The 25094-nt window shown below is 37.5% G+C and overlaps 1 protein-coding gene across 3 annotated transcripts in view; it reads right to left on the bottom strand.

Annotated features, from left to right (window-relative positions):
* The window catches only part of ZC3HAV1L (ZC3HAV1 like), a 73438-nt gene that overhangs the window by 42529 nt on the left and 5815 nt on the right, over positions 1 to 25094 (bottom strand). For all 3 annotated transcript variants that reach the window (XR_013486237.1, XM_020998073.2, XM_020998072.2), the window contains exons 2-4: positions 18558 to 18693; positions 6968 to 7229; positions 1843 to 1935 (exon numbers count right to left, since the gene is read on the bottom strand). Coding sequence is in view for 2 of the 3 variants with exons in the window: in XM_020998073.2 (XP_020853732.1) it covers positions 1843 to 1935; positions 6968 to 7229; positions 18558 to 18693 (491 nt within the window). In the remaining variant the exon portion in view is untranslated. The remainder of the gene's footprint in view (positions 1 to 1842; positions 1936 to 6967; positions 7230 to 18557; positions 18694 to 25094) is intronic.

Below are 25094 nucleotides of genomic sequence, written 5' to 3'. Positions count from 1 at the left end.
TAACATCATAAAGAAAAACAGCTCCAAAAGATTTTACAACTCTGATCAAATCCATGATAAACTGTAGTCCAGAATGATGAACTCACCCACTTCCAGAGAGGTAATGAACTAAATCGCAAAGATACATTTTCAGGCACTGCCAATGTTTGGCTGGACTAGGCATAATTATGATAAGGTTCATATTTGGACCAGGGGAATTCTTTTTGTTGTGTTGTTCAATTGAGAGGAGAGTGGGAGGGAAATTATAAATGCACATAAAATAAATCATTTTTAAAAGAAAAAAAATTAGTTCATTTTATAATGTTCTGTCTTCCAATGAATGAGTGAATGAATGAAAAAGATAATCCCATTTTTCCTCTGTAAAAAGACATTTGGTTTCCCACCTCATACTTATTTTAAAATTTTTCTTTTTTATTATTACCTTAATAAATACCAACCCACTCCATTTTTCAAAGCTGGATTTTCTCAGGTGAAAATGAAAAAAAAAACGATAAATTCCTAGCAATTTAGGGCTAGAAGAGACTTTAAAAATTATCTAATCTATTTTCATTTTTCAAATGAAGACACCTGGGCATCATTTAAGAGCTCTGTGCCTAAGACTTCAACACAGTTACTGAGAGACAGTATCCAGACAAGAATTCATGTTGGCAAGTTTGTCCTTGAAGAAATAATAAGAAAATGTACCTCCCTTCTCTTGAGGAAGAGATGGGGTGGGGGGGAGGGTGTTGGGGGAAGAAGGTGGAACTATGAAGGTTAGTTTCCTGACCTACTTCTTCTGAATTTTTGTTGTTGTCGTTATAAGGGGGTGGCTTACTGGGTAGGAGAGGATTAAAAACAAAATGTGCCAATAAAAAATCTATTTAAAAAAACCCTTTCAACTCCAGTGTTCCTTCCACCATACCTCACTGCCTCTTTCTTAAAGGATTCCTATATTTTAAAAAAACTTGACATTAGCTACTTTATCAAGTTTCCATGACCATGGGCAGATAGCATTGGGTATGCCCCAGGAATGTAACACACAAGAACATGTTAAATGTTCCCTTATTGTGTGGGGACCTGTGTTTCTGGGGTGCCTTAAGATGAAACTGTAGAAAGTGAGTTAAGAAAGAGCCCTGCTCTTTCCTTGCTGTAATTTACCTTCACACTGCCAACAGAGACAGAGACAGACAGGAACAGAGAGAGACAGAGTTGGCACCAAATATTTAAACTATACAATGAGTAAATAACAAAATTAGAAAATGGCATACATTATCATCCCTAATGACTTGATTAGGAAGTTTTACCTAACTGTTTTCAGAGAATATATTTTGTAGAAGGAGTTGTCTAAGTTTTTCTTAGAGAATTTCTATTAACTCAAGAAAAATATGTGAACAAATTCTTTAAAAATAAAATTTATTCAAGTATAAAACTAAAAAATATATGTACTCAAAAGTAAAATATACTCAAATATAAAAATAAAAAATATATGTACACAAAAAAAATTTATTCAAGCACACACACACACACACACACACACACATACACACACACACAATATCGAATCAGGCACAAAACCTTAGGTTTAATTGGATTCGATCCCCTGAGTCTTGAAAGGTTTTTTAATATTGAGTCTGTCTTTTAGTCCTCTCTTCTCTAAAAAGACACAACACTTGAATTTTTCTTTAAAAGAGGATGATAATAACAATAAAGAACACAGGATTTTTCAAATTCCAAACTTGGAAAATAGAATTTGTGCTAACTTTATTTTAACTGCCAATTTATGCTGCTATTCTATAGAGTGAGTTTACATCAGGATGGAAAGTAGGAGCTATTTCATTCTGTTCTGTTACAAATGCAACTCACTTTTTTGTTTGCAGAATTTCCAGATGTAGTAAAGGCAAATCTCACTGGTTTTTGTCTTCTCATTGCTTGTAGAAGCAGACTCAGTTCGTTTATCTGTTAAAAAACACAAAACACAGAGATCTGAAATGACACATACAATAAATGTGTTTCTACCAGCTTGCGATCTCTGTTTAGTGAAACTGTATCTGTAAGCTGCTAGTAGTAACTATGAGTAAAGATCAAACTATGATGTTAAAATAATCAGAAATAAAACTTAAATTCAAGAGCATGGAAGAATGGCCAAGGACAAGAGATATAATGTATGGACATATATATGAGATATACACATATATGGAAATTTAAGAGAATCTCAGAGTCAGAAGGCCTCAAAGTCCATCTAATTCAAACATTACCAGAAAGAAAATCTTATCTACAAAAGCCTTAATAAGTGATCATCAAGGTTCTCCTTTTGAGAACTTCAGGGGGATGGTGCCCATTCCAGTTATGGATAGCTCTAATGAGTAGAAAGGTTTTCCTGATCCTGTGCTCAGATTTACTACCCTACAACATTCATGGTTCTAACAAACAATTCTGATCAGTAATCTGCATTGACAGCCCTTCAAACAAATAATCAAGTCCCTTACAAGTCTTTCTCTAGGTAAAACATCTCTAGTTCTAGTCCTTCAACCAATTCTCATATAACATAAATAGTTTCCAATCTGATCTATTTTTCATTTTCTACAAAAATCTAAAGGAGGTTAACATGAGCCTTCAAAGGTAAAACCATTTTCTGGCTTGCGACTTCTTGGCCTGGTACTTGGTTTTACCTAAGGCGTTTGGGTCCCAAGGATCCTTCTGCCTCGGTCCTACGTGTCAGCTATGCTAAGCAGCATAATATCCAATGGTATGAGGATATTTCTGGCCTCAGTAGATTACTTTTGGTTGCTGATTACAGTTTGCTCAGTACTTCTGCGTTCTTTTGCTATGTGATAGCCAAAAAACTTATGGGATCAGCCTTAAGATACTCATGTTTCCAGAATGAAGGAGGTGACAGTCCCATCCTTTTTGGCCCTGGTCCAAACATATTTGGAGGACTGTGTTCATTTCTAAGGACCATAGTTCAGGATGGATATTGACTAGTTAAGGTACAACTAGGAACCTATCTATATCAAATTTCTTGCTTTCTCAATGAGGGGTGAGAGGAAAGAGGGAGGGAATTTGGAACTCAAAATCAATCCAAAAAAATGTTAAAAATTGTTTTACATGGGTAGCTAGGTGGCACAGTGGATAGAGCACCGGCCCTGGATTCAGGAGGACCTGAGTTCAAATCCAGCCACAAACACATGACACTTACTAGCTGTGTGACCCTGGGCAAGTCACTTAACCCCAATTGCCTAAAAAAAAATGTTTTACATGTAATTGGAGGGTAAATAAAATGCCGAATAAAATTTTTTTAAAAGTTTATTGAGTAGACAATTCCAAAGGACCCATGATGAAAAATGCTATCTACCTCCAGAAAGAGAACTGATGAATGCTGAGTGAAGAATGAAGCATACTTTTTTTTTTTACTTTATGTTTCTTGCTTTTTATTGTGGGCTTTTTTTGCAACACGGCTAATATGAAAATATGTTTTGTATGACTTCATAAGTATAATTGATATCATATTGCTTGCCTTCTCAATAAAAGGGGAGGGCCTAGAGGGAGTGAGATAATTTGGAACTCAATTTTTTTAAATGAATGGTAAAAATTTTTTTTTAATTTAGGAGTTTATTTTTTTTAAAAAAGAGTTTGTTGAGTAAGGAAGCGACATGATCAGCTGTCTGCTTAAGAAAAATCACTTTGGCAATCATGTGGAAGGAAAACTAGAATGTTAAGCTCCTTAAGTGCTCTCTTATTCTCACCTTTGATTCTTCTCTCTCTAAATCAGGGGTTCTTAACCAAAGAACCATTTAGCCAAAAAAATGTATCCTTAGATAAATTTCAGGGTGTCCATGAACGTGGACAGGAAAAAAATTACATCTTCATTTTAATATAATTTTATGAGTTTAACAATATTATTCTGAGAAGGGCTTCACCAAACTGTGAAAGCAGGGGAAGTGGTCCCCCTTAACACAAAAAAGTTTCAAGGACTGTATTCAGTGCCCACTCTCTTGAGAGTTGGACCTCAATTATGGTGTTTGTCTTACTGGGTTCCCTAAGGACACAGACCATATTGTATCTAGTTGTAGCTCCCCATGATGCCTAGCACACAGCCGGTGCTCAATATGTATTTTAATTGGATATTCACCAGTAAGTATTTATTATATACCTATTATGTGTTTGGTAGTATGCTAGACAGGCAGGGGTATATAGATAACTTTCCCCAAAATAAATAAACAATATAAATCTTTCTCCATTCATGGCTTCTCTCCCTGTACTTAGTTCCAGGTCTTCCAGTCATTGGACACACCTACTCTAATGCCCTGCCCCCATTTCAAACTGTGAATGACTAAGGCACAGCGTGGTATCACTTTTCCCAAATATCTCCTAACCAAAAGTTGGAAATTCCTCTCTCCTCTGAAAAACAAATTGAAGCCCTTCAATTTCTAGCTTTCACTTTCACTACCTTTTTTTTCCAGGTGCCAAAGTACAATTTCCTCCTTCCTTCTCATGCTATTCTGATAAATTTCTCCTTTTTCATACTACACCAGCCTTCACTCATTCATAAGTCACCTCTTTCTTACTGGTCCCGTAGTTTCCAGCCTCCACTTACTCCAAAACAGTGTACAAAGCCACGTCCTATAGGACCGTGAACAGTATTGGATCACAGAAGGAGAGGCTCAAAGCTAGACCCAGGAGAGGACATCAGTGGTATATCTTAAAGCTGATTGTCAAAAGAAAATCAGAAGTTTTCCTAGTAGACAGCAGTTAGGGATACAAGGGTCCAAAGCAGTGAAGAGGTTCAGAAAACAAGTAAGCCAACAGCAGCAAGAGACAAGGTAAAGAAATCCGGAAATTCTGGTGGCTTCTCTGTCAACCAGGAAATCTCTTTTAGGCTTCTTGACAGATCAAGAGCAAATATTAGAATGTGGCCTGCAGTCAGGCCATGTGACAGATTTGGTGATTGGGCTTGGTAAGCCACCAAACGGTTGATGGATTTCTAGATTAGTTGCCACTGAGCCACAGCATGTGCACTCTTAGAAAAGTGAGGTACCCAGCAAAGACACATTAATCAGGGTACTGTACTAAATGATAACTTCTACTTCCTGAGTACAGTACAATCAACCATCACGTGCTCAAAGCTGCCCTACAAGAAAATGATTGCAAGTAATAAGGGAAAGATGGCTAATTAGAAGGAAAGTCAAGTTCTAGAAGAGTTCATTGAAAACCAGTCCAACAAAGGGCCTTTGGATGAGGAATTTGCTCAAGATAATTGTGTGTGTCTACTCAAACAAAACTCCCATCAGTGCCAGTATTGGAGAAAGAATACTGGTTTGTGGGATAAGTGGTCAAACTCCAAAGACAGTGTGGTATAGTAGAAAGAACACTGGATATGGACCCAGAACTCTGCTACTTACTACCTGTATGGGAAGGATAAAGCAAAGAAAGAGAACTATATACAAATAAGACTAATGAATATTAATATAAAATTTTAAATAAAATCATAACAAAAAGATTAAAGCAACATCAAAAACTTATTCACTACAAACAAGTCAGATTTATGCCAGAGACATAAAAATGGTTCAATATTGGGGGAAATTAACACAATAAATCATATTTTAAAATGCCACCAAAAGACATGATTTTATTCATAGATGCTGAAAAGGCCTTCAACAAAGTACAATACTCACTCATACTAAATAATAAAAAGTACATAGCAAACAAAAAGCTAGCATTATTAGCAATGGGGAAACCTTGGAAGATTTACCAATAAGTATAGAAGTGAATGAAAGAATGCTTCCTTTCTCCAATGTTAACATCCATTGTTCTAGAAATGCTTCCAATAGGAATAAAATAAGAGAAAGATATTAAAAGCATAAAGATTGAAAAGTAGAAATTAAAATTATCCCTATTTGCTAACAAAATGATGACTTACTTAGAGATACCCAGAGAATCAGCAAAGAAACTGAGACAATAGATAACCTCAGTAAAGAAGTAAGATACAGGATAAATCCACAAAAATTCACCAGCATTTCCATCTAACAAAAAACAAAAGCCAGAGGGAAATAATCAAAAGAAAGTTCTCCTTAAAAATAGCTGCAATATACATAAAATGTTGGGGAGTCAAAACACACTCAAGATGTCAATAAAAAAAAGAGCTTAAAATAATAAACCAAGAACTTTTTGTGGTTACCCAGGACTAGAAACAAATTAGATGCCCATCAATTAACAAACGGCTAAATAAATTATGGAATATCATGGAATACCACTGCATTGTAAGAAATTATGAAGACGAGAGAAGTTCATGGGAAGAGAAGAATAAGAAGAGCATTCTCCAGAGAGGAGCATTAGAAGACTTAAATGAACCGATGCTAAGTTTAGTAAGAAAGAACAAGAAAACAATATAAATGATAACAACATAAAAAGAAAGAAAAAAGGGGGGGGATGAGATTGAGTGGAATGACTAGGTTTGCCTCTAGAGATGAGTAAAATGTGCCCTTTTCACTTCTTTGCAAAGATGAAAGATGATGGTTATAAAACATTTTGCATACCATCAGTCCCTACTGACATTTGGTTAATTTTGCCAAACTGCTTCCCCTTTCTTTTATGCTCTTTGCTATAAGGGATAGCTTTTGGATGGGGGAGAGGAGAGTTAGATTCTGAAATAAAGGTGAATCCAAAACAAAAGATATCAATCAAATTTTTAAAATTAAAACACAAGAATCCCTAGGTAACCTTGTGCAAGTTACTTAAACCTTTTCGGTCTGGAGATTTTTGATCTATAAAGTGAAGGGGTTGGAGCAGATGAACTCTGTGGTACCTTCCAGCTCTAAAGATGACACTATGAATTTTCTTAAATGTGGCCATGGCAAGTTTTCCAAAGGACAAAACTAAGATTGACCAAGTAATGTGAGGCTTACAAGATTTCTCCAAATGTCCAGCAAAGGAAAAAAACCAACCAATCAATCTCCACACTGTTATTCATGGTAAGCCCCTCCATTCTTACCTTTCTTCTTATCAAAGGACTTGCAGATCTCTGAATGTTTATACTTGCAGATTCGCTGCATGTTTAAAATGGCAGAGGGACTCAGCCCTTGCTCCCTCAGCAACTTCAACACATTTTCCGCGTGTAGATCATGAGATCGCTTGCACTTCTGAAATCTACACTCCCCCCAGATGAAGTGCTTACAAACGTGAAGCTTGGTGCAATTATCCTGGAGGTTGCAGGATCCATGGGGCCCAACACCTCTGTTGTAGAAGGGGCAAACCTGGAATAAGAGAATCAGGAAGCAGTTCAAATTATTATTATGTAATTATTATATTATATAATACTATGGTTATTATGTTATAGACTTATTATGTATATTCAAATTATTGGGGGGAGGGGGGCAGGGAGGGCACGGGGTTAGTGGACCGTAAGTTCAATGAATCAAGTGTGATATTGCAACAAAAAAGCTAACGCAATTGTAGGCTGCATTAAGAACAGCATACAAGGGTCAGCTAGGTGGCACAGTGGATAGAAAATCGGCCCTGAAGTCAGGAGTACCTCAGTTCAAATCTGGCCTCAGACCAAACACTGGACACTTACTAGCTGTGTGACCCTGAGCAAGTCACTTTAACCCCAATTGCCTAAAAATAATTTTTTTAAAAAAATTAAAAAAAAAAGAATAGCATACAGCTAGATCCTGATTAGTGTAAATAATGAATCCTGCAAAGTGGTTTTTCACTTGAAGTGGTATTTGAATTTGCACTGATATTCAAAGATATCATTTTATAAATATGATACCTGGTTCCAGCCCCATGGAAATATGAAATGCAAATTTGAATTATGTGACCACTCTACAAGACTCATTATTAGTACTAGTCAGGACCTAGCTGTACCTTGTGGAAACAATAAGGTTAGGAAATAATAGCCCATTTGTACTCTAACCTCATCAGACAAGTCTGACATTTTCAGTTCTGAGTGCCACATCTTAGAAAGGAATCTGGTCAGCTGGAGCTTCCGGTTGAGAAAAATGAAAAAAAAATGCAGAGCCTCAAGGATTAGTTTAAAGAACAGAGTGGGTTTTATTCCGGAAAACATAAGGTCAGGAGGCCAAGACAGTAGTCTTCAAGAATATGGAAGGTTGGACTGTGGATGAAGGATTATAGTATTACTTTTATTGGCCCCAGAGGGCAGAACTAGTAAGTTACAGAGACAAATTCAAGCTTGATGAAAGTAAAAATCTCCTATTAGTGCATGGATTCTTTTTTTTTTCTTTTTTTTGATGAGGCAGTCAGGGTTAAGTGACTTGCCCAAGGTTACACAGCTAGTAAGTGTCAAGTGTCTGAAGTCACATTTGAACTCAGGTCCTCCTGACTCCAAGGCCAGAGCTCTGTCCACTGCACCACCTAGCTGCGCCTAGTGTATGGATTCTTAACCTGGAGTCTGTGAACTTTTTTTTTAAACATTTTGGTAGCTATTTCAGTACAAGGTGTTCCCAAAATCATAGTGCAGTTTTAAGTTACTAAGAGCTTAAAACTAGATACATCATAAAATTGGTCTTCTTTATAAATTCTGTGAATTTAAAAACATTATTCTGAAAAAAGCTCTTTTCACCAGACTGTCAAAGAAGTCCATGAAAAAAAAAAAAGGTGAAGAGCCTCTGCATTAGAACTCTCTTAGAAAACGGAAAGGGGTTGTTGGGAAGTGACCAATATATCGAAAAAAAAGTCTATCAATTTTCAAAAAGGGATTAAGACACTTAGCAATTAAAGATTCCCTCTTATCCAGTTTTAATATTGCTCCTTTTATTCCAAAGATGTCATTGGGTAAATTCTCATGGAAATGTACAGATAATTTTCATATAACCAAGCAGGCAGAAGATTCTAAGTGGGCCAGTCAAGGGGATTGAATCATAGATTTATATGAGTAAGGTGGGGAAGAAAAGGACTTATTTAGGTGAGGGCAAGAATGCCAGAGTTAGAAGAGGATATGACCATAGGAAATATAACTGATTATAAATGAAAGGTTTTGTTACACAAACACCAAGTAATACAATCATACATTTTCAGTATTCAGTGTCCACCTAGTCCAAGCCACTTATGAAAAATAATTACCTACTATAAAGTAATGGATAATTGGCCGTCCAGCCTTTGTTTTGAAGACCTGTGATATATTTGGGAAGAGCGGTACAAACTGAAGAATAGTGAAATAATCAGTTTTCACACTGACTAAAATAATTTATTATATAGTTTTAAAAAAGCAAGCTGTATATAATAGAGATGTGTACTTTTATATATACTGCACTTTTTCTGTTCTACTTCATTTATAGAAATGTTCTTTTTTGAGGGATATTTATTAAAATCAGAATAACTTTGTAAACTATACTTTTTTGTTACAAGATAGGATTTTAGGAGGGAGAAGGTTAAGTAGGAAATGATGTCAACATCTCAATGCATAAATAAACAATTAAATTCAATAAGCATTTATTAACTACTTGTTATATGTGCCAAGCATGTGTAGGTGCTGGAAATACAAGGACAAAGATGAATATTTATAAAACTTTAAATTAAAAAGATCTTTCATGAGGGAAGAATCCTAGCATTAGACGCCCTGATGGCTAGGACAGTAGACACACTGTTTCAAGACTGTATTCTATATGAGGTAGCTAAGTGGTGCAGTGGATAGAGCTCTGGCCTTGGAGTCAGAAGGACCTGAGTTCAAATCTGGCTTCCCACACTCGACACTTACTAGTTGTGTGACCCTGGGCAAGTCACTTAACCCCGACTGCCTCACCGGAAAAAAAAAAGATTACACCCTATACTCAAGATGCAGAATAAGACATATATTCTCAGATACAGGAAGTGCTGGAATTTGTTTTGTTTGAATATGCATATTGGTTACAAGGGTTTGGTTCTTGTTTTTGTTTTTTTTTTTCAGTTAAGGGGTTGGGGAAGAAGGGTGAGGGGAGGGATAAGGTAGCCAAAAATGAAAGAAAAGGTCATTAAGCATTGAGAGAAATTAATATTATACTATTACATTAATAACTAATTATTAATATGTTATCCACCCTGTTCCCTTCTGTTAAGGCTCAACTCCTGACAAGGTCAGCTAGCCTCTGAAGGGCATTGCTGAGTGATGAGACATAGTCATAGCCCTCAAGATACCAAGCCAAACTGGGAGACCTAATTTCTGCTTAGAGTATAAAGAGAATTGAGTCTGAGCAAGCCTGTGCCTGAAGGAGGAGCCTTCCTGTCCATGATTCCCTCCATTAGAGTTCAGGGCAACTAAGCTTATGATGGAGAAAACTAGCTAGAGAGGTTGGATGGAGATGGCTTCCCCTGCCCACGTGCCTTGAGGCTGCTGAGTCTCAAGATCAAATTATGCTCTCAGCAGGAGGAGCTGAAGACTTTTAGCCCATTTTCCCCTAAAGTGTCCACCAGTCAGGGTTGAATAGCACCTGTCAGGGGATCACCATTAGAAGAGACTGAAGTCATTTCAGGGTCTCCCTTGGCAACTTTGGTTACTGAGAGAAACCACTGACAATCAATTTATGGATTGCTGGCTAGCCTAATTAATAAGTCGATCATTAGTTACCCAGGAATGCTGTCTCTCAGGGATTTTGTTCTCACAGCATTTTGTAATGACTAGCTGCTGACCTTCTCATTGGAGACACGGTGTTTACACGGAATTCACATATTGATGTCCCCTGAAACACCCTTGCTTCCCAGTTCATCAGTCTTCTCAACTTCCACAATCTAGCTCTTCATTAAAAAGGATACAAGATGGCACCAAAACAATACCTGAGTCAGAGTCTGGCAAGGAGCAAAGTAGTGAATAAACATGCTGGCAAATATTAGGCTGAAAAGGCAGAATCACATATATAGCAGATATAATACTTTAGCCACCTGGGCATCTTTGGTATGCCTGGATTATCTTGTTGCTCAAACCCTTGGTAGAGTAAAATTAAGTATGTGGAACACCCAGAGAATAAATCCTTCTAAATAGTAGTGCTTTAACAATTTACTCATCTATTTAGGCAGCTGGGTGGCACATGGATAGCATTGGACTTGGAGTCTGGATGACCTTAGTTCCAATCCTGTCTCAGACACCATGTGGCCCTGAGCAAGCCACTATCTGTAAAAATGGGAAAGTGTTCAAGGCACTGAAGATTAACAGCAGACAAATTAAGAGCAAATCAAATCAAAGAAAACTAAGAAAATATTTAAAGATAATCTTCTTAGATATGCTGAAAAGGAGAATGGCTGTACCTTTAGAAAGGTACAGTTCTAACACCAACCTGTCGGTCAAACCACTCAAGGTTTCTAAACTTCTTTTCCAATGAGTAAAAAAAGAAAATACCTATTTTATCTATGTCCCAGCATTTTGTGATAAAGGAAAGAGGAAACAAGGAGAAAAGAATAGCTATAGCAAGTTAGAAGGCCGATGGTAAGTAGTAGGTTTTTATTGTCTTTTGATAACAAGCGTAACAACTCTGAAACTCAGGCCTGAGGAAGGCTGTAGCGTCTGCCTCTAGTCTAACGTTCTTCAGGGAGAAGTGGAAAGGATTAAACACATCTATAGCACCTAGTAGGTACCAGGCGTTGTGCTAAGTGCGCTTTACAAATATTATCTCTATTGCTTCCCCAACAGCTCTGAGAGGTAGATGCTATTATTAATCTCATTTTACATATAAGGAAACTGAGGCACCAAGAGATTAAATGACCTATCCAGGCTCACAGACATAGTAAATATCTGAGGCCAAATCTGGACTCAGGTCTTCCCGACTTCAGGTCCAGGGTTCTAGCCAGTTGGTTTTTATCTTTCATGCTTGAAAAAGACCAAAATAATATCACTATGTTTGGGTCAAGGTACAGTGTGTCCATTTGTCACTGATCAGACCAATATGAGCTTGGAAGGCTCTCCCGCAGGTCAGGTACAAATAGTCTATATGAATATTTGTAGTGGAGATGTTTCTAAATTTGTACATCTCGTGTTTCTTTTGAGCTACTGCAATTCTGCTTTACTCACAGAGCACAGTGCCTTATTTGATGTGGGTACACCATGCCGGGTGGTCCCATGCCAGTGTCTCCCATTCTCATAATAGATTCTAAAGTTCTTCAGAGAGACCTTAAGAGTGTCTTTGCATTGCCTCTTCTGACCTCCATTTGAGCGCTTCCCTTGCGTATGTTCTCTATAAAATGATCTTGTGGAAATAAAAAACTCCTGTGAACTGCAAAAATGGAAGATGCCCCAGGTCCAAAAGGGTGACTTGGAAAGAACCAGAGCCTAATTATAGTTTACAAAGATAATAACTGCATTTATTGTCTGAGAAGAAAAGCTTGCAAGCTGGAGACAACATTGAAAAAAATGTTCTCATCTGCTCAAAGGTGAATGGGAAAGGGTGAGATATTTATACATATTTGAGATATTTAGGACTTTTTGGGGTATTTCATATCTAAGTCAGGGTTAAGGGAGAAATATAACAAATTGGGAAGTCAGGCAGGAATGGGGGTCTAGGGAGAAGATATTTATAAATACCCAAGACATCAGAAAGTGGGAGGATTGCTGCTTTTTAGACAAATTGGAAAGCAAGATGTTTGCTTTTCTCTCTGAGTAGGTCAAGACTGGTTTTAGCAGTTGCAGGCATCTCCAAGTTCAGCTTAAGTTTACTTTGCAAAGGATCACTGGTATGTCAAGCAACCCACCGCATCAGAAGTCCTCCTAATTGGCTAGTTTTTATGCTACTCTACTGTCTGGTTCCCCTGTGAAAAAGGAAAGCTCTAGCATATTTAATCAGTTATTATGAGAAGTACACAGCTGAGGTCCTCAGTCTTTTAAGCAAATTTATGCTTGGCACTCAAACAATGTGGCCAGCCCTTTGGAATTAAGGTCTCTGCAGTAGAATTTGAATGTTTAACAGTTCTGCTTAAGAAATGGGCTCAGTGTGTGGTACCTTATTTTGTCAGGTAATCTTCAGAATCTTTCTAAGACAATTCAGATGGAAGAAATTCAATTTCCTGGCATGGTTCTGACATACCATCCAGGTTCTACAGGCACACAACAAATGAGGTTGGCACAATGGCTCTGTAGACCTTCAGTTTGGTTGTCAGTCTCATAGTCTTCTCTCCCACACCTTCCTTCAGAGCCTGCCAAACAGTGAGCTAGCTCTGGCAATGTGTTCATCAACCTCATCATCTATGTGGACATTCCTGGAAAACATCCTGCCAAGGTAAGTTAACTTATCCACAGCATTCAAAATTTCTGCACTTGCTGTAACATCCATGTATGGATGGTGTGGTGCTGACTGGTGAAGAACCTTTCTTTGCTTTCTTGGTTGTTAATTATCAGGCCAAAATTAGTTCAAATGGCAGAGAACTAATCCATACTCTGTTGCATCTCAGCCAAAGGCTGCATTAAGTGCATAATCACCTTTGAACACAGAGTTGCACACCAATTCTCCCTCTACTTTAGTCTTGACTCATAGCCTTTTCAACTAGTTGTAGCCTTTTCAAATAAGTTACCTTCAGCATGGTAGCTGATCTTGATGTCATTTTGGTCCTCGTTGAAGGCATCTCACAACCTTACTGAAAACATCATGCTAAAAAGCATGGACCAGGCACACAACCCTGTTTCATTCCATTGGTGAACGGGAAAGCACAAGAGCACCATCCATAATCCAGAACCCATGCAGGCATGCCATCACCACACTGGTATACAGTGCTGAGGGACTTCTGTGGGCATGATCTTCCACAAGCCCTCATGACTGATATTATCTATCCACTGTGACACAAGTTGTCTCTTTACATAGCATCAAGAGTTACAGGATGTTCTAAAAGTGTTAGTGTAGTTTTAAGCTATGAAAACTTAAATTATTAAATGCCTGCTATGTGCCAGACACTGTGCACTCATTGAAGCTATGAAAGCTTAAAACTGCACCAAGACTTTTGGGACAACCTAAAGGTGTAAACAAACTATTCATACTCTGACCCATTGATCTCACTACTGAGCACATATGCCCAAGGGAGTCTAGAACAGTCCTAAATACCAGAATAGTCATAGAATCACTTTTTGTGGTAAAAATTAACTCACTGGGAAATGGCTGAACATGAGCTCTTCCTTGAAAAACTTAGCTTCAACTGAGATTAAGCCAGCAGAATTGTACCCTCTCTCTCATTACTAAAGACTGGGAGTGAGGGCTGACAGGGTCTTTCATAACAATTAACAAGATGGCATTACATCATGACAGTCCCAATTGGTAGGCATGTTAATGAAGAGGTGGGTTATAAATCACCCCAGCTCTTCCCCATTACTTCCTCTTTGGGAGATGGGAGTAATCCTCCAGTGATAGAATCAGTCTGCAGACAAGGGTATAGTCTACAAAGGCTTTGACTGAATCAACTTAAATTTGAGGAAAGGAGGTAGACGGTGAGGCTACAAAGGTAGACAACATACCAATTCAATTCACAATACAATTGAGTCCGGACACAGTACAATACAATCACAAGACAAAATTACAAGACTTGACCTTTAGGCAAGTTTCATGGGTGAAATTGCAAGGGTGAAGTTGTAAACTGAACCGAGAAGGGCAGGAGCTAATCATAACAAAATGCTTAATGACCTTCTCTTTCTTTTTTTGGCTACCCCACCCAATATAAGACTTATGACATAAGTGACCCATTAGGTTACCTAAATGACAACAACAGAATTGTGACCCAAGTGAACTGAGGTTACCTGAGTAGAACTTACTGTAAAGGAGAATATTAAACCTAATTTGACTAAGCCTTAACAATAGAATTGAAATTAATTTTCAATTTTAGCCACTTCTTCCCTAGTCACCTCCTTTCTTTTTTTTTAAATTAATTTATTTTGAATTATCAACAATCACTCCCATAGGCTTTTGAGTTTTAAATTTTCTCTCCTCCTCCCTTCCCACCTCCTACCCCAAGACAGCACACAATCTAATATAGGCTATACATATATATTCCTATTAAACATATTTTCACATTAGTGATGTTGTAAGTAAGAATTAGAACCAATAGGAGGAACCACCAGAAAGAGGAAATAAAACACAACAGAAGAAAAAAAAATAGCAAATAGTATGCTTCGATCTGCATTCAAACTCCATGGTTCTTTCTCTGGACATGGATACCATTTTTCATCATGAGGCCTTTGGAGATGTCTTAAATCCTTGTATTGCTGAGAAGGGTTAACTCTATCAATATTAGTCATCACACGATGTGGCTGTTACTGTGTACAACGTTCTCCTGGTTCTGCTCACTTCACTCAGCATGAGACCATACGAGTCTTTAAAGGTTTTTCTGAAATCAGCCTGTTCATTATTTCTTACAGCACAATAGCATTCCATTACATTCATGTACCACAACTTGTTCAGCCATTCCCCAATTGATGGGCATCCTCTCAATTTCTAATTCTTTGACACCACAAAAAGAGTTGCTATGAATATTTTTGTACATGTGGGTCCTTTTCCCATTTGTACGATCTCTCTGGAATATAGCCTAAGAAGTGCTATTGCTGGGTCAAAGGGTATGCACATTTTTATAGCCCTTTGGGCAAAGTTCCACCTCCTTTCTTGTTCTCTGAGACAACCATCCAGTATAAATTGGCTATGCAAACATATACTTTGATGGAACTACTACAGTGCAGGGCCACCTTCAGTCATCCTGATCTATATCTTGCTACTGGACCCAGATGGCTCCAGAGGAGAAAGTGAGGCTGGTGACCTTGTACAGCCCTCCTTCACTTAACTCCAATTCACTTGCAAATTATGGCAAGATCCTCTTCAAGAAGGAAGGACAAAACAACAACCCTATCAAGTTAGTTTTCTTATTTTGCAGAATCTCATTGTTGAGAGTTATCAGAAGCCATAGATTCCAACTTCAGAGGCAATGAAAGAATCCTTTCTATAATATCTCTGTTGGTTCTGCCCTCTTCTGAAATACTTACAGCAATGTTTAGTTTAGAATTTGTTTCATAAGGCAGTCCATTAATATTTTAGTTAGTTTTAATCCATTTAGTAGTCTCTTGTCTTCTCAACACTCTACTAATCCCCACTGTGTTTGGGGAGGACTAACAATTCTGGTGTGAGGGCTTGCTGAGCCCTTTTCAGGGCTACTCATCTACCTTTTATGTCTACCTGCCACCCAACTGTCACCTGTAGCTCCAGAATATGTAGCATGCACAGCAACCATAACCCAATAAAAACATCTCAGCAGACAGGCAGGTTGGGGGTAACCAACAGGCCTCAAACCTGTGGATGAATTAGAGGTATGTCTACCCCAAGCACATGAAGACTATCCCTAGTGGAATAGGTAGATGAGAACAATTTGTTCCAAAGGCCATGAAGGCAGCTGAAGCAGGAGCTGGAAGGCTTAGAGCCTGGTCAGAAATTGAAAACACCAAGGTCATCCAGTGTATCCTGGAACGTTGCCATTTATCTTGACTCCTGTCCTGCCGCTGGACTTCAATGACTCAGGAAGAGAGAATGAGGCTGAGGACTCTGTCCAACTCTGCCTCACTTAAATCCAATTCACAAATATGTCAAGACATCACCCATGATGTCACTGGTTCTCTTTGAAAACAAAAGAGTGGTGGACTGATTCAACCATCCTGGAGAACAATTTGGAACTATGCCCAAAGGGCTATAAACTGTGTATACCCTTTGACCCAACAATACCACTCCAAAGTCTGCATCCAAAAGACATAAAAAAGGGGAAAGTTTTTATATGTACACAAATATTTATAGCAGTTCTTTTTGTAGTGATAAACAATTGGAAATGGAGGGAATGCCCATCAGTTGGGAAAGGCTGACCTAATCCCCAAACACAGTGGGGATTAGTAGAGTGTTGAGAAGACAAGAGACTACTAAATGGACTAAAACTAACTGAAATATTAATGGACTGCCTTATGAAACAAATTCTAAACTAAACATTGCTGTAAGTATTTCAGAAGAGGGCAGAACCAACAGAGATATTATAGAAAGGATTCTTTCATTGCCTCTGAAGTTGGAATCTATGGCTTCTGATAACTCTCAACAATGAGATTCTGCAAAATAAGAAAACTAACTTGATAGGGTTGTTGTTTTGTCCTTCCTTCTTGAAGAGGATCTTGCCATAATTTGCAAGTGAATTGGAGTTAAGTGAAGGAGGGCTGTACAAGGTCACCAGCCTCACTTTCTCCTCTGGAGCCATCTGGGTCCAGTAGCAAGATATAGATCAGGATGACTGAAGGTGGCCCTGCACTGTAGTAGTTCCATCAAAGGATATGTTTGCATAGCCAATTTATACTGGATAGTTGTCTCAGAGAACAAGAAAGGAGGTGTTGTAATGGAATACTATTGTGCTATAAGAAATGAAGAGAAGGATGGTTTCAGAAAAACCTAGAAAGACATACATGAACTAAAGCAAATGAAGTAAGCAGAACTAGGAGAACATTATATACAGTAACAGCAATACAGTAACAATCAACGGTGAATGACTTTGTTATTCTCAGCAATAAAATGATCTAAGACAATTTTGAAGGATTTATGATGAAAAATGCTATCCACCTCCAGAAAAAGAATTGATAAGAGCTTGAATGCAGATTGAAGCATACTTTTTAAAATTTTATTTTTCTTGGTGTTTTTTTGGTCCGTGTTTTCTTTCACAGTATGACTAATATGGAAATGTGTTTTGCATGACTGCACATGTATAACCTATATAAAATTGCTTGCCTTCTCAATGAGGGGGGAAGGTAAGGAGGGAAAAAGAATTTGGAACTCAAAATTTAAAAAAATGATTAAAATTGTTTTTACATATAAATAAAATACATACATATATAATAAATTATAATAAATAATATGTTGATATATTAATATTGTAATAATATAAAAATAGTAACAAATAAATAAATTGTAATGAATAATAAGAAATGGTACCTTATTTAGCATTATAGAATTATAGAATTGTAGAAATGCTGGAGATCATGTAGCTCAGCAGTTCTTAACCTGGGGTCCATTAACTTGCGTTTGTATATGTTTTGTTTTTTAACATTCTGATAATTGTATTTCAATATAATTCATTTCCATTGAAATCTTTTGTGTTCATATGCATTTAAAAGCGTTATTCTGAAAAAGGAGTCCATAAGCTTCACCAGGCTGCCACTGTTCTAACTCAATGTTCTCATTTAAAAAGTTAAGTAAACTGTATCCCAAAGTGGTTAAATGATTTACTAAGGTTATTCAGCTGATGAGTCATAGAGCTGGAACAAAAGCTCAGATCTTTGGACTCTCAGTCTAATACTCTTTCTAGCATACCCCTTAGTTCAATACCATACTATTTCCAGAGGTGAAAATCTTCAACAATTCTGTAGCAGATTCTAGGGCCATTTGATCTCAAGAGACCTGTACCACCATTGGTAGCCACATATCAACCCACTTCTTAACTCCATTCTTAAGTGCCTTGGGTACAAAGAACAAGCTAAGTATTCTATTAACTTGTTGTAAACCTGTGTATGCAACTAGCATAGTGCATTGCACTTAGGAGAGAGTTTCATAGTAGGCACATTAATACTGGATTTCCTGCACTACCCCATTATTAGTGTTTCTATGACTCACCTCAGGCAAAAGAGAAGGATCATTCTGAAAAAGCAGGACTTTGAGCTCTGATTCATTGATGCCAAAAAGTGCATTATTTTTCAAGATTTTGCTATTTCCAGGCAAATGAATATCATGGGAAAATCTGCATTTGTACCTAGGAGAAAGTGAGACATGCGAGCAAAATTTAAGTGAATGATAACGCAATCAATGCAATTTACTGTTTTGACTCTTATCTAGTCAGATTAATTTAATGGTTTCATACCAACAGGACTATCCCACTTAATAAACTTATTTACTCATGTTTGTTACTCTTTGTAATAGGTCTATTTTCCTGATAAATGTTGGAGAGAATATGGGAAAAATTGGGACACTAATGCACCATATATAAATGACTCAGCTATTCTCAGCAATACAGTAATCCAAGACAATTAGTATTCATGATGAAAAATGCTACCTATTTCCAGAGAAAGAACTGATGGAGTCTGAATGTAGATCAAAGCATACTATTTTTCACTTTATTTCTTGCGTGTTTTTTCTTTTGGTCTGTTTCTTCTTTCATAACATGAAAAATATGGAAATGCTTTATGTGATTGCACATATATAACCTACATCAAATTATTTACCATCTTAGGGAGGGGAGAAGGAAGGGAGGGAGAAAATGTGGAACTCAAAATGTTTTGTAAAATGAATGTTAAAAAGTTTTTGCATGTGAGGAAAAACAAAATGTTTTTTTTAAAAAGGTACATTTTCCCAAAATGCAACTTCCTCCCTTGTGTGCATAGATGGGGAATATAAGTGGGAAACAGAGAAAATGCCATGATTGGTTGGTGTTGATTAGGATTGTTGAATTGTATTTATCATTTTTCTTTCACTTTCTTTTTTATTTTTTGCTACAAGAGCTGTCTCACTCAGTAGACAAGTATGGAAGAATATGTTAACACAAATGAAGGTGATGATGGCTAAATAAATTGTGGTATATGAATGTAATGGAATATGATTGTGCCATAAGAAATGATGAAATGGACAATTTCAGGAAAAACTAGGAAGATCTATATGAACTGATACAGAGTGAAGTGAGCAGAAATGAAAACAATTTATACAATGATAGCAATATTATTGAGAAAAATAATTTTTAAAAGCTTTAGAATTCTGATCAACAAAATGATAAACCATGAGTACAAAAAAAAAAAAGAACTACACCACTATATACTTCTAGATAGAGTGGTGATGAACTTAAAATGCAGAAAGAAAAATAAATTTTCAGACATAGGTAATGTGCGAATTTGTTTTGCCAGATCAGGTAGATCTATAGTGAGGGATTTGTTGTTGTTTTAATTTATTCACAAGGAAGAAGTAGTAGAAGGGAGAATACTTTTTTTAAAAAAGTATTAAATTATTTTAAAATTCTATTCTCTCTATGTTGTAGATGAAGAAATAGGGAAGATACATGGTTTTATGTGGTCACATACTAGTCAGTCAGTCAACAAGCATTTATTAAGCATTTACTGTATGTTTTGCACATATATAACCTACATCAAATTATTTACCATGTTAGAGAGGGGAGAAGGAAGGCAATGTGCTAAGTGACAGAAAGAAAGGCAAAAACTGTCCCTGCCCTCAAAGAGCTCACATTCTATGAGGGAGACAATCTATAATAAATACAAATATACATACTAAGTAGAGTGTAAATGGAATGTAATCTCAGAGGGAAGAGATTAATAGTTTAGGGGGCTCAGGAAAGGCATCCTGAAGGAGGTAAGATTTGAGCTGAAAATCGAGAGAAGTCTGGGAAAATCAGAGATGGAGATGAGGAGGTGGAGCATTCCAAGTATGGGGGACAGCCAGTGCGAAGACATAGAATTGGGGCATGAAGTGTTAAGTATGAGGAGTAACAGATAAATCAGCGCGGCTGGATTGCAAAGCTCAGGAATGGGAGACAAGCAGAGAAATATATATTTGAGCCAGAAGGTAATAGGGAGTCACTTGAGTTTACTGAGTAGACCAAAGATAGAGTCAGTCTTCACTTTAGAAAAGTTACTTTGGCAGATGGCAGATCACTTTGGAGGATGGATTGTAGAGGAAAGAGATCTGAGTCAGGGAGACTGAACAGAATGATATTGCAATAGTTTAGTTGAAAGGTCATGAGGATCTGGACTAGGATAGTGGTTTTTTGAGGGTAAAAAAGGGAATACATATATAGATATACACACACACACACACACACACACACACATATACACACATACATACATATATATACACACACACACACATATACACACATACATACATATATATATACATACACACACACATATATACACACATACATACATATATATACACATACACACATACATATACATATGCACATACACACATACATATATACACACACATATATATACACATACATATATACACACTCATACATACATACATAATATACACATAAAACATACATACATGTAAATATACACACAAGAGATGTTGTGAAGATTAAAAGAACACAAGAGAGTGGTGGCAGCCGGTGGTACAGTAGAACTATAAGAGGTCTATGAGGTTTATGGGGTATTTGAGAAGGAATAGCACCTCTGGTGGGAGAGCTCGCTGAGCCCTATTCAGGGTTGCTCATCCACCTTCAGTGTCCACCTTTCACCCAGCTGTCACCTGTGGCTCCAAGAAGTTATACAGCATGTGCAATGGCCACACATTGGTAAAACTGTCTCAGCAGACCAGCTAAACTAGGTTGAAGGTAACCAACAGGCCTCACACTGTCAGTGAGCGAGCAGCATGTCTACCCCAAGCACACAGGACTTCCTCTGGCCAAATGAATGGATGACAACAACTTGTTCCAACAGCCTTTGAGGCAGTTGAAGTAGGTGCTGTGGAGCGCTTGGAGCCTGATCAGGCATCCCCTGTATCCTGGACCATTATTGCCAGTTGTCCTATCTTTTGTCTTACCACTGGACTTCAATGACTCAGAAAGAGAGAGTCTGACAAACTTTATGCAACTCTGCCTCGAATAAATCCAATTCGTGCACAAGTCAAGACATCACCCCATGATGTCACTGGTTCTCTTGGAAAACAAAAGACAAATAATAGAGTGTGGAGACTAGAGTCAGGAAGTCCTGAGTTTGAAGCCAGTCTCAGATATTAATTATGTGACCCTGGGAAAGTCACTTAACCTCTGTGGGCCTCAGTTTCCCTCAACTGTAAAATGGGGATAATAATAGCTCCTACTTCCCAAGGTTGTTGAGAGGACCAAATGGATAATATTTGTAAAAAAGCACTTAGCAGAGTGCTTGGCACATAGCAGGCATTATGTACATGTTTATTCCCTCCCTTCTAGATTGGCTATGTAGGGAGAATGAGAGTGAAGGATCAAGGATGACACCAAGGTGTAGAGCCTGATGGATCACCTGAATGGTGGTACCCTCTACAGCAATTAGAAAGTTGAGGAGAGGGGAGTGTTTGAGGCTGAAGATGAGTTCTGCTTTGGACATTCTGAGTTTGAGATGTCTATGGGACATCCAATTCATGATGTTTAAAAGGCCAGATGTATAGGTATGGTAATTATCTTTACAGAGATAATATTTAAACTTATGGGGATTGATAGATTACCAAGAGAAACAGGAGAGAGAAAAGAGCCCAGGACAGAGACTTAGGGAACATCCAAGTTTAGTGGGCATAGCCTGAAAGAAGATGCAGCAAGGAAAAATAAGAAGGAACTATAGTCAAATAAAAGGTTTTATGGTAATGGCTTGTAATTTAATTAGTGTATTATCTCTAGTGTTCTAATCAGTTTACAGAAACTGCCTTTACCAGTGTCTCCGAAGATGGCCACATAGTCTTCGAGAGATTAAGTGACATGCCCAGGGTCACACAACTTGTATTCCTTAGAGGCTACACTTGAATCCAGGACTTCTTGACTGAAAAGCCAGATCTCTATCCCCTATTCATGTATTGGTTATTTTCTCCTTCTAGACTGTGAGTCCCATGACAGCAGAAACCGTCTTATTTAATCTTTACATCTCCCTGGAGCTTAGTCTTCATCTCTCTACCTTTTTTTTTTAACTATCTCTGGCATTTTATTCAGAAAAGGAATTCTCTTTGAGCAAACTCCCCCTGCTGAAGCAGATCAGCAGTTGTTCTACAATTTAAATTCTTAGGGAACTGTCAGGGTCACACAAAGATCAAGTGACTTCCCCAAGGGTCACCCAGCAAGTATATGTCAAAGGCCAGAATTGAACCTATTTCTTCTTGGATGAGGCCAGCCCTGTACTATTCTACTACCTAGTAGTTACTCAACATAATGGGTTTTTGGTTTGTTTTGTTTTTAATTCAAAGTGGCCTTTGCTCTGAAGGATACATAGAAAATATGTAGTGCATGTATTTCAAATTCTCTCTATACACTACATGGACTTTCTTATCAATCAGTACATATAGAAAACAAAAATAAAAAACAGCATAAATAGTAAATTAAAAGCCTGATTCCCAGTCAGGAAAACCTGGGTTCAAGTCTCATCTCTGATAAACATTAGCTGCATGACTATGAGTGAATCACTTAATTTCTTAGCAGCCCAGATAATTCTCTAAGACTATAAATTGGTGTTGGTAGAGGGTGTTTCTTAAGTGGGCATCAACTATACCCATGAAACCACATCTCTGGTCCCTGTCAAAAGCCACCAAAAATATACTGGGGTCTGAAAGAAACAAATAATGTTTATATCACCCCTTTTTAAGGGGTTTGCTATGGCACATTCAAAGGAAGTCATGGCACCTATCCCTGGGTTCCAATCTTGCTCTCAGTTGCTCTCAATTCCACTCAGTTAAGGAGTGGACTGATAATTAAAACATTTGCTGATAAAATATAAGGTGTTCCTCTCCAAGTAAGTGCTGTATTTATATTTTCACCGGCATTTTATTTCCATCCCTTACCTCTTTTAAGGGGAAACAGCTGCTGTCACTACCTCTTTTCCCCTGCAGGCTGACTCCACAAAGCCTCCCAGAAAGTACCTTCCCCACCTCCTCTAAGGTAATGAAAAAATGATGCAAGACACTGTAGCATAATAAAAAGAATACTAAACTAGTAGTTAAAAGTTCTAGTTCTACATTATACACTGCAACAGCAACATTGTGCTATGATCAATTTTGATAGACGTGGTTCTTCTCAGTGATACAATGAGAAATTGTATACAAAGACAATTCCAAAAGACTTGTGATGGAAAATGCTATTCACATCCAGAGAAGGAACTATGGAGTCTGAATGCAGATCTAAGCATACTATTTTCACCTTTTTAAAAAAAAATTCTTTCTTGTGGTTTTTCCCTTTTGTTCTGATTCTTCTTTCACAACATGACAAATGTGGAGATGTGTTTAATATTATTGTACATGTATAACCTACATCAAATTACTTGCTGTCTTGGAGAAAGGAAAGAGGAGGGAGAAAAATTTGGAACTCAAAATCTTATAAATGAATGCTGAAAATTTTTTTTTAAAGATTTTAAGTTACAAAAAATAAAATAAGGTTAAGTCCTTCCCCTAGGGGGAAAAAAGTTCTAATTCTAGCCTTTCAGGTTGTTTCCTTAGCTTTAAAATATGAATACCTGGATCTTATGGATCAAATGAAAAAATTTATGTGAAAGCCCTCTGTAAATGATAAACCCTCATGTTTGTAAGTTGTTAGTCCCTTCCAATGAGTAATGTGGCACCACCAGAAGCTTTTGAACAATGGAAAGAGTTGGTCTTTCAAAAAACAAAAAATAGAGACAAGATTTGGAAGGAAGAAAACCTACAGCAGAAAAGAAGAATTAGGAACCTTTTTTTTCTTTTAACATTCTAGACCAAAAGTGTCAGGGAATGATCTTAGGCTCCAGGCTTTCCTTCTTCCCTTTACTAGCAACTCATTTAGAATTTTTTTTTTTTTTTAGGAGGAGAAGGCTTTCCCAGTCACAGCCCCTGGACTGTCCTTCATTCACAATTTTTTGCCCATTTAAGTGTCTTCCCTTCACTCACCTACCACCAACAGTAAAACAAAAGAAAGAACTCTTATCTTCATGTTTTCCAGTATCTCCCCTTAGAAGAAAATAATTACAGAGTTCTGCTTCTTCTTTCTGTTTATGCTTTAATGAGAAGCCAGCTTTTTTTTTTTCCCCAGCTTTTCTCTGACACTCTCCTGCCTTTGGTGAATTTCTCCTGGGCCATTTTGTGGCCTGGCCCAGTGTGGCTATGCTTCATTACCCTTCCAGCTCTGCTTCTGACTCTCAGACTTCAACATTTATCCCCCCAGAAGGATACCATTCTCCTCTTTTCAGCTCCCTTTTATATCATCTTCCCCCATTAGAAGGCAAGTTCCTTTAAGGAATGGAATGTTTTCTTCTGCTTGCACTTGTACCTTGAGTGCTTAGTGCTACCACATAGTAATCACTCAATAATTGCACTCGTTGCCTTGCTTTGGCTAGCCTATAAGGCAAGGATGCCTCCTTCCTGTTACACAAATAAGACACTCCAACTCTCAGATCTGGACATTTTCTCTGGCTATCCTTCAGGTCA

This window comes from Phascolarctos cinereus, unplaced genomic scaffold (genome assembly GCF_003287225.1).
Source record: "Phascolarctos cinereus isolate Bilbo 61053 unplaced genomic scaffold, phaCin_HiC Scaffold_1;HRSCAF=81, whole genome shotgun sequence".
Taxonomy (NCBI): Eukaryota; Metazoa; Chordata; class Mammalia; order Diprotodontia; family Phascolarctidae; genus Phascolarctos; species Phascolarctos cinereus.
This window is presented reverse-complemented; position numbering and strand designations above follow the sequence as displayed.